The sequence below is a fragment of the Lottia gigantea genome (assembly GCF_000327385.1).
Source record: "Lottia gigantea unplaced genomic scaffold LOTGIsca_102, whole genome shotgun sequence".
NCBI lineage: Eukaryota > Metazoa > Mollusca > Gastropoda > Lottiidae > Lottia > Lottia gigantea.
In genome coordinates, this window is record NW_008706795.1 from 3,185 (window position 1) to 18,741 (window position 15,557).

Sequence of the window (15,557 nt, forward strand, 5' to 3'; positions counted from 1 at the left end):
GTTTATCACACTTTTATTCTGAATGAAATTTAGTATATAAGTTCTAAGAGCAGGAATATCATCGTGGTTGATGTTGTTAATTGAAAGGGATGTTGGAAGTTGCAGTCAGTTGGGTCAGTTATACGATACGTCTTTCTTTTTTCGTTGAAGTATTCACAACAAAATCATGTTTTAAACATTCAATCTAGGGACAAAATGACTTATCGATAGCAGTACTCAAAAATAGAGAAATTTATATAGGGATAGGTCCGCCATCCGTTTTACTAATCGTACTTTAGTCTCAGACATGGGAATTTTTTTTTAACGAACGCTAATCAGTTAGTATAGGTTAATAGTCGAAAGCTTGTCAATAAGTCTAATAATGATCGTGGGACGAGGACCGAAGGTCTTAAATACAGTTCACAAACAATTACATCTACTCAGACACGTGCTATAATATAGGTCACATGAGATCCAATCACATGCCTAACAATACAGGCAATCTTTCAAAATGTCCGGTCAGGAAAATAAAATAAATATACCAGTTCGAGTTATATACTATTATTTCCTTATTGCATTGTCGTTCATTTCATTATAAATGATATGGATATGGATTAAAATTGATATTTTACTTATTTAATTTCGTATATCTGGACCGTGACTCATGGATTACAATTTGAATATGCTTGTCAAGTATTTCAGAAATACAAGATTCATATCCAGTAGCATAGTGAGCATTTCATTGACGGAGCGGGGCCCACGACTCCCCTTTCTGGATTTAATAGGGCACTTGATATGTTGGGGATCCTTGTAAAATTTATCTACCTTTAATATACTTAATAGTTAGTTTTAACTTTTGTATGTTTGTATTTGTCTTTTGAATCACCCCCAAATAGTGCATAAATGCATGTGTAGACGGTTCATAATAATAAACACTTCTCCATTTTTTATTAGTTCAGGGTAGCCTAAACTGGGAAACTGGAAAGTTAATTGAAAGAAATTATTCTGAAAATGCACTGAATGGATACAAAAGAGTAATTTTGATAGAAGAAATTTAAGACAGTTAAAATGGCTTGTGGAACAATTTTAAAAAACATGAAAGACAGAATGTTCAGGGTTAAGGAACTACCGTCATACGAATCATTAGAGAAAACTGGATTGGCTAAAGTCTTGGGAGTGGTAGATCTTCTGTCTCTTGGTAAGTTGTAACTTTCGATCGTAAGTTGTTGGGAACATGCCGTTCCCTTTTTTGGGGCCAATTACAATGTGACAAATTCAATATTCCTATTACTGATTGAACACGGTAAATGTAATGAATAATGTTATTTTAGCCGTAAAAATATTTCACATTTGAAACTCTTGTAGCCTGTCCGTCAAATCTAATTCAGACACAGTTCTAAATCTTTCGATTGCTTTTTTCTGCTGCTTACAGCAATCCTTGAGTGGTACGAAATACTGTTTTCAAGATAATCATGCTTTATTATCTGTGTTTAGGTATAGGATCTACAATAGGTGTTGGTATTTATGTGATAGCTGGTCAAGTTGCTCGATTATATTGTGGACCTTCCATATTTATATCTTTTCTTATAGCAGGAATAGCATCACTTTTAGCCGGTAAAAATATTTCTATCATATAACGTATTGGTAAATATCCCAAGAAACGTATCTGAAGTATACAAATTTCACTTTCTAAAAGACCAAAATAGTTTATTAGGTTTCGGGCTGAGGCCATTATCGACTTCCGTAATTTCTTTTTAATCGTCTGCTATTTCGTGTAACGATGGACAAATCCCTGAGTAGTCTGAACAATGATAGTAATAAAACAGAAAAATAATTATTATTACATCTTATTATATTGAACATGAGAATATGTTGATACAATGCGATACACGACTTCCTTCAAACCAAATTTTAATTTTAATTTATTGTGTGAATTTTAGGAATGTGTTATGCCGAGTTTGCTGCCAGAGTTCCCCGCGCAGGTTCAGCTTATGTCTACAGTTATGTCACTGTCGGAGAGTTCATGGCTTTTATAATTGGCTGGACATTGGTTTTAGAGCATGCGATAGGTAAGTTTTAGCAATAGCGTGAAATTGAGTTAATCCATTGATTACAGGATGAGGCAATTCCAAACTTACACTTTTGAAATCCTTGACATTGTATTATATATTCCATGTTCAATTTTTGAATGCTTATATGTAACTACAAGAGCATAATTTGATGTTTTATCGTTATATAGGCAGTGCTGCTATCACCAGAGCAGGAAGTGCCTATATAGATTCTGTTACTGGCAATAAAATGTCACAGTTCTTCCGAACCTACATGCCTATTGATATTAGTATATTTGCCAGCTATCCAGACCTATTTGCATTTTCAATTGATTTCGTTTTAACATGTAAGTGCTCTTTCAGTGGTTATTTTTCTTGATTCTAGTGTTAGGCTACCAATTAGGATTCTATTGTTTTATTATCGTTAGACAAAAATCATTCATTACTCTAGGTACAAAGCAGCATTGATAAAAAGTTGGAATTGGTAACTTTTTAAAGGGCTGTTAAAGGAATTGTAAAGAGTTTTTCTAGATTTGTTATATATACTGGGGACAATCATATATCAATTTTCAATCGGACGTCTGTGCTTCCTGCAATTCCACTAAAACTAATATAAGTGTTTCATGAAGTCACTAATCGCGATACACAATTTTTTTTTTTAGAAAACTTCTTTACAAGCCCTGAATTGCTACTGTGCTTCTTATATAATAACAAAAATAACTAATCTGCCATCAATTGTATTCATTAGATATTATTCTCTGTTGGCGATACTCTTCTTACACCTGATACCACTTTTCGTTATAAAATACTTACTCACTTATGAAACGTTAATTAGCTGCTATCAATGTTTCGCCAAAATGTTGTTATGGATTTCGTTTCAGCTGGTTAGAACTTTGGGTTTTTTTTTAATCTCAGTTCGCAATACTGTTCAAAATTACATAAATTGTTTGTTCTTTCAGTATTATTGATAATTGGTGTCAAGGAATCAAGTCGGTTTAATTGTATATTTACATCAATCAATATATCAATGGTTTTGTTTACTATTGGCTTTTTTCTTTCTAAAGCTGATATCAAAAACTGGCAAACTGAAACAAAGGATGTAAGATTTCTATATTCAAATTTTGGTTTTAATAAACGGGGCCGCTCTAGGCTCTTGAGAATGTGGGTACAAATAGGGAACTGACTGACTTAATAGGGTGACAAGAGTCGAGACTGAATTGAAAATGCGGAAATTCTGTGTTCTAGTTGTCATCGCACATGCCTCTCATGGAGCGTCTGAGAACATTTTCGTAAATTGGATTGATTGAATACATTCAGACACATATTCTGGGGCAAAAACATATAAAAATGAATATATTTAAATATATTGAAATAAGAAAACGGTACAATCGGGGGTGGCAAATTTGATTTTTGATCAATTGCATGTACTGAGAAATGTTAGACCCTTTTATCCTTCTTGTGTTTTTGTTAGATACCTAAATCAGCACATGCCGGAACAGGAGGTTTCTTTCCTTACGGTGTTGATGGGATGCTTACTGGAGCTGCCGTAACATTTTATACGTATGTGGGCTTTGATACAGTGGCCACAGCAGGTAAGTTATATACTTGCATTTTGTTTTAATCTCTCTTTTTTAATCTTAATCTGCAAGACTTTTAATACGCAACCCCATGATGTTTGTTTTGGAAGGAAGGACATTGCTTACTTTCCAGAAGCTTTATGTTACCTTAACAATTATAAGAGGTTCTCACATGACCGATTAATTCACATCCTTTTTATACGCCCACATGAAATTGTGGCATATATTGTCGTCACCCATGTCCTTCCGTCCGTCTGTTGCTCGTAAACACTCTCGAGGGCACAATAATTCTTGACAGATTTTGACGAAACTTGGTATGATTTTTTGTAATCACTCAAGGGATATTATACAGTATCGTTCAAAAGAAGTTAAGACCGAAGGTGGAATATTTCATACTGGTAATAGTTATTATACTGCCAAATATTTTTATTCAAAATCAAAGCTGCCTGTGGGCATATATTACCTTGTCTGGTAAGCTATCGTTATGGTTAAAAACTTTGCTATTTTCTGTTTTCAGGGGAAGAAACTAAAAACCCTAAGAGGGACATACCACTGTCTATAATACTGACTATAACAATAGTAGCTGTTATATATATTTTAATGTCTATGTCCCTAACACTAGTAACACCATATTATAAGATAGATCCTGTTGTTTCTGTACCACTTATATTTGATAGTATGGGATGGTATATACCAAAGTATTTCGTTTATGCCGGAGCATTTTGCGGTCTTGCTACAAGGTATGTAGATACATGCATTTACACTTTTAGACGGTCAGAGAGTGAATACCATACGAAACAACGTACGCACACAAATCACATTTAAAGCCATTTGTTAACCTATAAATGTGCTGAATTTGGCTCTGAAACCATCCAATAATGATAAGCTTCGTGGTTGTTATCTTAAAATTTAAGCTTATTATCTGCTTTCACACAATCGAGAAGCTTTTTCCTGTTTATCTTGGATTCCCTTGCGAGGAAAAGTTAAAACAGATAGGTAGCCTACTTCTTATAAATAATTATCTGGAATTTATTAACAAGCTACATTCTTATTTGCCATGCAAAATGTAGGTGGAATTAGTCTTATGAATGGTTCAGGACTCTACATGGTAAAAAACCACTGTCAAACCGTGGAAAATATGATGTCTCAAATTGGCAATGACCTCAACTATGAAACTTGGTGGTTAGGTGGTTAAAATGTAGTAATGTTTAAATCATATAACACTGTTGATGGTGCGTAGGTCAAGTACCTGCTATGTTTTCAAGGGCATACTTTTCTTATAGCCGAAACAATCTGGAAAATCCATAAAAAAAAATTGCCAATGATTGATCGGTGATATCTTGTTAACTTTATTTTATATATTTTCCAGATTGTTTCAATAGAAAAGAAAGATATTTAACAATTTTTAATATTAATTTTGTTATTTTATAGTCTTGTCGGGGCACTGTTTCCATTACCAAGAATTTTATATGCTATGGGTTTGGATGATGTTTTATTTCCATTCTTTGCCACTATCAGCGAACGTTTCAAGACTCCGGCAATTGCCACCCTAATTGGTGGTACTCTGACAGGTTATGATCAGTTATCATACATTATATTTTTCTTGTATTTTGGTATAATCGAACTGAATCACGAGGATCAAGTTTTGAAAATATTAGGAAGTTATATTTATAGGAACATTATTGCCTTTTAAGATTCGAGCGAAATTGTTGTGTATAAAAGTTAAAATGATAAAATATTTTCACTGTTAAAATAGTACTCAATACATCAATAATTATTGTAGAGCGACAAGGAAATACTAAGACTTGTATTAAAGTTATATAAATCCTTAACGGGGTTCGTATATAATTATCCATATTTCCAATAAAAAAATAAAGTAAATAGAAATATTATTTCCATCAATGTATTTTTGTTGTTTTTTGTACATTAGGACTGATAGCCACGATGTTTAGTGTAGAAGAATTGATAAGTATGTATAGCATTGGAACATTACAGTCGTATGCCTTGGTCTCTGTTTGTGTTATTATATTAAGGTCAGTCGAAAGCTCAATTTTCCAAAAGGTGATTTTTCTACTTTAAAATGATGAATGGTTTGTATAAGATCAACTGACTTCCTTATAACAATATGTAGATCAGTTTCTTCAATTGAAGAAAAGGCATTTTTTATTCAATTAAAAATGATCCTTACGTCAATTTTTTACTTCTGAAAAGTGTATGTGAATCAGTGCTAAAAAGGGAAAAGCGCCTATATAGTCGTTGCGAATTTAGTTTGTTTCCCTTTGAGCAAATCGATTATGTATTTGATTATGCAGGTATCGACAACAAAATACAGATGGTAAATTAGAAAATGAACAATTTCATTTGAAATATTTGTTCATGCCTGTGAGTGATAAACCTACAGCTGTGACAGAGAAGATAGTAAAGATAGTTATTACATTAATGTGTATGTATAAAATTATTGTATTATATACATCAAATACCAAACAAATATATTCAATATTTATTTCAACTTATATATGATAATATATTATAAACCCGGAGACAAAGGAGGTGGGTGGGGCGGCTCGCAGCACCGAAAGCAAGTTTTTCGGGCAAAAATCTCATAAATAGGTTAGATATTCGGACAGTCTCAGATATCTTCCCCTCCCCCCACCTCTCTTCGGACGTTAACCTGACTCCGCCACTGATTATAAAAGACAATAAGGATGAATAAAACAACCCTATCATATCACAACAACTTTCCTTTCAACTATGACTTTTTATAGAGTTTTTATAGATTTGATGATTTGTAATAACTTAGTTTGGGCGATTGAATATGGCAAAATATGTCAAAACTGGCATGTGAATTCGAGTTATTGTACTTGGCATACTTAACACATTTTTGAATGTCGAAAGGGAGCAGTTTTCTACATTTCTGTGTTCCGTATTGATATGAATCGCAATAGAAACTTTAAGTAGTATTGTTGCGCGTAGGCCCTATATTAACTGATATGTTATTGTTAAATGTACATATATTTAGAGGACTGCATCCACAAGGTTTAGGCGACATGTTATTGCCGTGTGCAGAATTTTTAATGAATATAAACAGGACGTCACACGACAGAGCATCACAGTGTGACAGCGATATTCATGGTAAAGTTAGGTGACAAAACAGAATTTTCTCTTATAACCATGTTAAAAATAGCTTGCCAGGCATGATAGCAATCGCCCACTGGCAGCTTTGATTTTAAATAAAAGTATTTGGCGGTACAGTTACAATTACCAATTTGAATTATTCAACTTTCAGTCCTACACTTCTTGTGAACTTTTTGGGGCGATACTATAAAATATTACCAAGTTTCGTCAAAATTGACGAAGAATTGGGCTTTCTAGATTTTTTACAGGCTAAAACAAGAACGCGTTTTTAAGAACAACGGCAATAACTCAAACTTAATATTTTTTCGATTCGTCTGATTTTCGATAGGCTATGGTTAATCCATGGTTGAAGACAAACACTCACATTAAGTTTCGTCGAAATCCATCAAGAATTGTGCCTTCTGGAGCATTTACGACCTAAGACTTGAACGCATTTTCAAGAACAAAGGAAATAACTCGTACTAATTATTTTTCGATTTTTCTGATTTTTAATAGGGTTCATCCTTGGGTGATTACTAACTCACACAAACATTCATCTAAATCAAAACTTGTGGAGTGTTTACCAGCTAAAACTTGAACGCGTTTTCAAGAACAAGGGCAACAATTAATACTACATATTTTTGGATTTTTGTAATTTTCGGTAGGGTTCATCCTTTGGTGATAACAAACATTCACACCAAGATTCGTCAAAATCTGTCAATAAATGAACCTTCTAGAGTTTTTACAAGTTAAATTGAACGCGTTTTCAAGAACAAGGGCAACAATTAATACTACATATTTTTGGATTTTTGTAATTTTCGGTAGGGTTCATCCTTTGGTGATAACAAACATTCACACCAAGTTTCATCAAAATCTGTCAATAAATGAACCTTCTAGAGTTTTTACAAGTTAAATTGAACGCGTTTTCAAGAACAAGGGCAATAACTCATACTAATTATTTTCGTCAAAATCAGTAAAGAATTGTGCCTTCTAGAGTGTTTACGAGCGATTGTGGATGGAGGGACTGACGCGCAGACACGGGTGACGACAATATACGCTCCACATTTCACGTGGGCGTATAAAAAGCAGTCATGGCAAAACTAGGTGACAAAATTAACTATCAAATCAAGGAGCCTCATACGAAGAGAGAATTTGCTGTTAATCTTCCCATGAAGGAGTATCTTGATTTTTCTTTCGCGCTAATATCCGAGCTCATTTTGCGTTAAGTTACATTACAAAATACGCACGAGAACGTGGAGCTTACTGACTTTTGATATGAGCTCGAAAACAAACACGTAAACTCATATTTCAGGTTACAGGAAACATCTACACGAGGCGATCGTTTAATAGTCCTTTTTTGGTTCTTATTGTGCCAGGTTTATTAGTCATTATTCCTTTTTGAAAGCTTATTTGCTTACAATTTCTGTCTTTTTAAAGGTTTGATTACAATATTATTAACAGTTTTTATGAGGATCAATGGACGGGGTTTGTTATCAACTTGGTATGGTATATGTATCATTACCTTGTGTTGTTTTGGCATATTTTTCTGTATTCTAATTACCTCACGACAACCCCAGAATGATATTACAAAAGACAGATTTCAGGTCAGTACCTCAGGTCATTTCTTGTCTGTTTCGCATTTCTTAAAAAATATTCTGATTAGCATATTAAAAGTATTTTTAGAAAAATATTCATAGAAAATTAGAAAATTGATGGAATCTGTGCTTATTGTTGACGAAAATGTGAACAAGAAGGAGCCCAAAAGGTTTGCAAACTTTATTTGATTTACACAAATAGAAGAAATCTGTCCTCTTCATGTTAGCATGCAGGTTTAAGCATTTCACGCTCCAAGCCTAAAAACATTGAATATCAGACATGCCCTTTAAATTCAAATGTTACCTGAAAAAAGTAATTAAATAGTCACTTTTCAGGTGCCCTTGCTGCCATGGATACCCAGTTTCAGTGTATTTATTAACATTTACCTAATGACAAAATTGTCCACTGTTACCTGGATACGATTTGCTATATGGATGACCGTAGGTAAATACGTTTTTGGGTTTTATGAGACTTTTGTCGCCTATTAGAGGCTTGAGTAAAATCTCGCGTGTGCCTGTGCTTCCGCGACAAAATTATCGCGTCCCCGACAGGATTTATAATATCAAACAAGTTTGATACTTGTTTCCGATAGTCTAATCGTCTGCGAGACAGATCAGATTCATTTTCCTTCCAATTGCATGCTCCGCACGTGATTATCGACAAATGAAACTCTTGACAAGACTCTAGTCGGAGACGACCAAGACCGTTCGTGTGCCTGCACCTTTAAAGTAATACTGATTGGCACGTGATTAGCTACTATAAATGGTGTTAGATTGCAATGGAGACTGAAAAAAAAATTGAAACCTTATTTTAATTGAATTACGAAGGGTATGTACATGTCATTATATAAATATCATTGCAGGTTTTGTATTATATTTTGGATATGGTCTGTATAAAGGTATGAAGAATATACAAGGAATAAATATTGACGATGATAAAGTATATGATGATAAAGAAGATATATTATTAATTAATAAAAGTGATAATAAATAATGTTAAAATAAAGCCGCAGCTTTGAGCAAAAATTACCTTTCGCACCTACCTACCTACCAACCTACCATTAGCGTTACCTCCCGTCTGATAGGTATATTAATATATAATACGCACTCTGGTAATTCATTTGTCATCTGTTTCCACGAAATTCGCGAAATTCAACCTTCTGTAACATTTTGCAGAAATCTCGTTGAAAACTTTCATATGTCACATGAAAGCCTGACCAATACTTAGTTTCTTGACAAAAGATCAATATATCATGACCATGAAAATCTTGAGCTAGCCAAACTGAAAGTAGACCACCACATTTTATCAATATCCGCTTGACTGTCAATGCACACAAAATAACTATTTTTAGAATTATCCTTCCAGCAGGAAAATCTATCATCATCTCATTGAATCTGAAAGAAAATGCAATTTCAAGCATAAACTTCCAAATCTAGACCAAAAATAAGTCAAAAATAGGCATGCAAATAGGGGAGAAAGAGGATTACTAAAAATAACACGGACAGCATTAATACAGTTAATTATATAAAATCCTTAAGTGATCTGAGTCTATAATGCAAGAACTAAAAGGGACCTAATTCTAATAAAATGATGTGACTGGTAACAGCTGGTCCTTATCACCTTCATATTAATGTGATGGTATGTGCAAGGGCAATTTAAGCTAACAATACTTACATTCACCTAAATACAGAGGATTCGTTAATATCAAGTGACAATATCAATATCCCTAAATGCATAAAACATAATGGAATTCATCAAAAAGAAAAAAAGAAAATAGTAATAATAAAAAAAATCATTACGACCAAGATTAGAGTCGAAATAATTCGATAAATGCGATATATTAGTCACAGATACATGTTTAAGTTGTTATCCTAAATTTAAATGATAAATATATTGATACCATATCCATTTGTCGTTTTATCTTCGAATTATCTTCTAATAACCTCTCATTTATCAGTATTTATGATTCGGACACGGACAATCACTTTAAACTCAATGATAGTGCATTATTAGTTATTTAAAAATGTCGAAGTATGAGTGAATCTGATCACGTAGAGAGACATGCTAATAAAAGAGTATTGGACATACCTCATGATGTGTCTTCGGTGGAATTAGACGAAGATTGTGAATTAAATCTACTCGATGAAAACTCAGAAAATGATGCAGAAGTGGACAAAGGTAAATGACTTATGACCATAATCGCTCACTCATTATTGCAACAATACGCCGTTGCGCTTGACTTTATAATTGCATGACGAAAAAATCGCCAAATATGTTTAGAAGGATTACTATTATAATGTAAGATACTACTTATTCGCTTCAATCCAATTAAATCGGCTCATTAACAAACTTACAAGTACAAGAAAGTTAGCAGTTGCAGTTAAGGTATAAGTACGAGGTTCTTAACACATTTATTTTGTATTTGAAATTGCTAGAAATCAAATATGGACCACTTCAAGTATTATTTTAGATATAAAAGAGTAGTGTTTTTATGATTTCATTGATATTGATAGAAAAAGCACGAGAAATAAATACTCTGCATCTTGGCACGTGTTTTTGGATTTAAAATGCACTAATGTATAATTTTGTTTGAAAGTAGAGTAAATTTTACGAGGAAATACTGTATAGGCATATTTGGTAATGTCCGTAATACACAGGTTTTACAGTAGTGTAGCAGCCTTTCATGATATATCACGTGATACGTGTTTCTAAATATAGAAGATACAATATATTCCAAAATGGTTGGAGTTAGCTGACACGAAATAAACTTGTCTTACAAATTCGTTCATCAACAAAATTCCTAAATGGGTAAGAGATTTTTGTATAGATGGCGATTTCCACATTGTATTAGTCTACTGTTTTTAGAAAATTGAAACTCCACGAATATGTATGATGTAAATGATATACAAAACAGTGATAACATGTTACTGATTAGGAGTAGGCCTAGGGTAGACTCAGTTATAGAATAAGAATGACTGTTCTGAGTGAATAATATTGTCGTGTTTTTCAATTATCTAAGAAGGTTATATATCTAGAGGAAAGGTGTGTATTGTTGGGCCTTTATAAATCAAAGTCATTATTTGTTTGATATAATAGGACCTTCCATTAAAGAGACAATAGGCCTAGGCTATATTTGATATTTGAAGAAGATAGGTCTATTTTTTATTTTCCATTTTTGCACTCATGCAGTTGCCCTACTAGCCCTACTGCACTAGACTAACCTAGCCCTTAACCTTACTGTCCTGTTATGATTTAAAGGCTTTGACTGATCATTTATGGGGGTTGGTTTGGGTCTTGGAAAAATAATCTTCAGAAGTATTAGAACTGCCCTAAAACTACATGATTCTTACAAAAATACTCCAAACTAGGAATTTCACTTTCAATTTCTGAAAAAACATGGATTTTAAGGCACAAATTTCAAACAGTGAGTTGTTAACACCGATTAGCCTAGTTAGTCTGTTTGTGAGACTAAGGTACAATGGCCAACCTGTCCCTTTAAGTTAAATCAATCCTTACCAGTACTGATTAATTTTTACAAGAATGGTAATTTCAGATTCAATTATTTTTCTTTTTTTAGATTATTTATGGAAATTAGACCTTCTAGCCTAAAATAAGTGTCTGAAAACTGTTTGCTTCTCTTAATGCATATTTTCCTTATTTATAACTAGCAGTTTCACTCCAAAGATTTAATTTATAAGTTAATTTATTTTTAAAGAAATTTGGAAATCTGATTAAGTTAATTTTTTCTTTAAACAAAGTTTTATGTCTGTTAATTATTTAAAACAGACAGTATAGTGAGATAGGAACCATTTGCTTGGAACAAAAATAAAGTGTGGGGATGGATTTTATGGGAGAAAAAATAACAAGAATTTCTCAGCAGTAAGATGACAGACTTTGAATCTTTTTAGTAAAAAAATTGATGTACTGTATAGATTTATATTGGAAATATTTTATTTTGCAGAAAAAGAGGTTAAACTATGGGCCACCGGTCCACCGCCAATGGTGCCAGAAAAAAGTTACATCAACCCAGGTGATGAAGACCAAATGGTAAGTGATTTTCTTTAACACTGTTACTCACAGTTTTTGTAGACAATTTTGATGTTTCAATAACATTTATACTAAAATTAGTTCCTTTATAGATCAAAAGAAGACTTCTTTAATAACATTTTTGACACTGGGTGAATTTATAGAATAAAGAGGAATTGAAAAGTTTTTTTCTAAACTAGCATCAATTTGAAAACTTTAATTTTTACTCAGATTTAAAAAATAATAAAAAGTGTAGAAAACCTATTTACAACCTCTTAAGGCATATGTAGTCAGTATTGGCCAGAAAGTTCAATTTACTTGTAAATTTACTAGTTCAAAGTACTTGGTATTCTTCTCAGATAGAGACTTCTTGACTAATCTGACTCTTTCTAGGCATAATTAAAACTTCATGAAATAGAATTATTTATTAAAATATTTTCTGTCTATTGTATTACATTTATTTCTGATTCCAGGAAATTAGTGGCTACAGATTAAATCGTATCAAACAAGTTGTGATATGGATATTTATAGTATTAACTATTGGACTTCTACGACTAGTATTCTATTGGTTACCACACTATTTCTTACGTTGTACACATGATAAATGTTCCCTGGCACAAGCTGAATCAGTTATTATGAAGGTAAAGAATATTGTATGATTTAGATTTAAAGGATAAAATCACCATCTGATGCAAGACTGCAATGGTGTCACATAGATTGCATTTGATATATTTGAAATTTTCAGATCACTTAAGTGGTAGTTAATAATGTTTAATTAATGTAGTCTTTCTGTGTACATGTTCGACTAGATAATACATGACTTTAAACTTTCAGAACCAGTATGAACAGTATTTTGTGGCAAAAGTAGAAACCGCAACTAGAGAGGGAACCAGGTTAGTACAATATACAGTAGTACTTCCCCAGTATTGCCTTGCATTAGATATGATAACATTTATAAAGCCTGTCCATAATTTATTTCAGGTTAATTGTCTCTATACTTATTACTTGAATTATTATACTATTTTGTAACAATATGAAAATACACCAAAAATGAGTTCTTGATGTATACTGAATGATATGTTGTCAACTCTTGTATAGACGTATGTCAACTTTTCAATCTACTCCATCAACAAAGTAAATGTATTATTTATTTATAGAGTTCGCCTATTGAATGGTAAAAGTAAATACATATTCCATAAAGGGAATTCACAGCCCATGATAACCTATCAAGATTCATTGGTATGTAGCCATTCTTAAAAACAAGTTTGGGGTTGATTTAAAATGAAAGAGCAAATGTACTGTACACAGCTTTCAAAAGACATAAAATTTGATAGTGTCTTACTCAAGTAATCTGATTCCCTAGATGTGGCAGTATTGAAATATGACTGCTAATAAATGATAATGAATGAAATAGTGCAATATACTGTTAAAACCACTGAACCCTATACGGCTATTAAAAACATTAAACCATGTTAACCATGATACAGCTTCTAAAATCAATTAACCATGATACAGCTTTTAAAACCACTAAAGGTGTCCTCACACCATAGCGATCACCAGTTGCGTATAGTTGAGAATAAGAATAGAGGTCATTAGTTTCAAACACAACTCATGCAACTGTGTTTTGGGTTATGTTTAGAACTCTTGGCCACTTTCATTATTTGCATCCATATGCAACTGGTAATCTATATAGTGAGAGGACACCTTAAGTGGTTTTAAAAGCCTCATTTACTTCCACTCAACTATTTATTTCTCACTATGTCTAACAAAAACAAAGCTAGATTTCCCTGGTGGATAACTTAACATTTATTATGTTCATAATTAAATTATATAATTGATAAAATTCATTTATGTTACATCTTCATCATGATATAGACATATATAATAATACTTATTATTCTGTTATCACAGTACAAAATCAATCTTGTAACTGGTTTAATTAAAGTTTAAAGAGATACTGTCTTCTAACATGAAGCAATCGCTTTGTATTTTTGAATTATTTGTTTATCTTGTAAATCTGTCTAGAGGTTGGTAATTTCTTATCAAATTGAAGTATTCTGATGTTAAAATCCATAGTCTCTACTTGTGACCTAGGCCAGTGCTTCTATACGAGAGTATCACATATAAGAATTGTATCAAGGTATCAATAAACACCATTAATACAAGTTTGGATTTATGTCCAAAAATAGTAATCTAACTGTACCATTGACTAACTAGAATTGTTATAATTTTGAAACTTATGGTCATGATTTGACTATAGTTAAAAATTATTTTCATTTCTTCTATTTTTTTGGTCTTCTGAATAACATACTAGTTTAACTATGTCCTGGGCAAGAAAAACTGAAAAGTGTCTGTTTGATAAAAGGACTAATTTCACACAAAGCTTTTTAAAAAATTCTTTCTTTGATAATGTCATTGTTTAGTGTTTTGGGTGTTTTTTAAAAGATATATTTCTTAAACTTTCACATATATTTTTTGAAATTTCTGTTTTCTTGTCATGTTATTTAAGTGAATATTGACTTTTAGTCATTTGACCAAATAAATCGATCTACTTCTTTAGTTATGACTCATGTTCATATCATTGATCCCTGTTTTAAATATGGTAACCTATAATCTATAAATATTTATATAATATATGGTAATCAGGTATCATAATTTGACCAGTACAGGAAAACAAACATTTGTATAAAATATAAAAAATGTATACAATATCAATGTCAACACGGTATCATAAACAGGCTGAAGGTTCACATCTGAAATGTTACATGGTGCAAGGTTAAGTTGAGCATAGCTATTTGTACACATAGTTTTTAAAACTACACAAGACCGATATGTCCTTAAACTGCCTGGAAATGGACTGATGTGAATTACACCTGAATGTGTATTCCTTAATAAATGAAGAGCGATAAAGCAAAAAGTTAAAAACAAAATTGTAGTTTGATGTTTATTTTCTTTTCATATCAAACCTCTTCATGAATATTGATATAACTTATAATTAGTTTTGTGAAATATCCAAAGAAATACATATATCCCAATCAAACTTTTTCCTTTTTTTCTTTTAAGATGATTTCAGTATGTAACAAACTTTGCATACCAGTACCACTAGAGTTGGAATCAGAAATTGTTCACCTTTTCTTTACTCTTTAATCACTTTTGTGTTTTATTGGACAGAGGTAAATTATCTTCAACTGTATTAAGTTTTCCATTCTTGGTTCGC

General features: G+C 32.3%; 2 protein-coding genes across 2 annotated transcripts in view; both read left to right on the forward strand.

Moving 5' to 3' along the window:
- Positions 1–1,047: 1,047 nt before the first annotated feature.
- LOTGIDRAFT_170631 (hypothetical protein) lies at positions 1,048–6,124 on the forward strand (the record flags this gene model as incomplete). The annotated part of the gene is made up of 10 exons (XM_009046460.1): positions 1,048–1,177; positions 1,474–1,593; positions 1,920–2,048; positions 2,219–2,374; positions 2,987–3,126; positions 3,499–3,619; positions 4,122–4,344; positions 5,036–5,175; positions 5,535–5,637; positions 5,917–6,124. 10 exons carry the CDS (start codon positions 1,048–1,050, stop codon positions 6,122–6,124), a joined length of 1,470 nt encoding a protein of 489 aa, XP_009044708.1.
- A 6,189-nt stretch (positions 6,125–12,313) lies between these two features.
- The window catches only part of LOTGIDRAFT_135940 (hypothetical protein), a gene marked incomplete at both ends in the record, with an annotated part of 20,655 nt that continues 17,411 nt past the window's right edge, over positions 12,314–15,557 (forward strand). Inside the window, 4 exons of the mRNA XM_009046461.1 lie at positions 12,314–12,361; positions 12,814–12,993; positions 13,175–13,233; positions 15,340–15,416. Coding sequence (XP_009044709.1) covers positions 12,314–12,361; positions 12,814–12,993; positions 13,175–13,233; positions 15,340–15,416 — 364 coding nt within the window. The remainder of the gene's footprint in view (positions 12,362–12,813; positions 12,994–13,174; positions 13,234–15,339; positions 15,417–15,557) is intronic.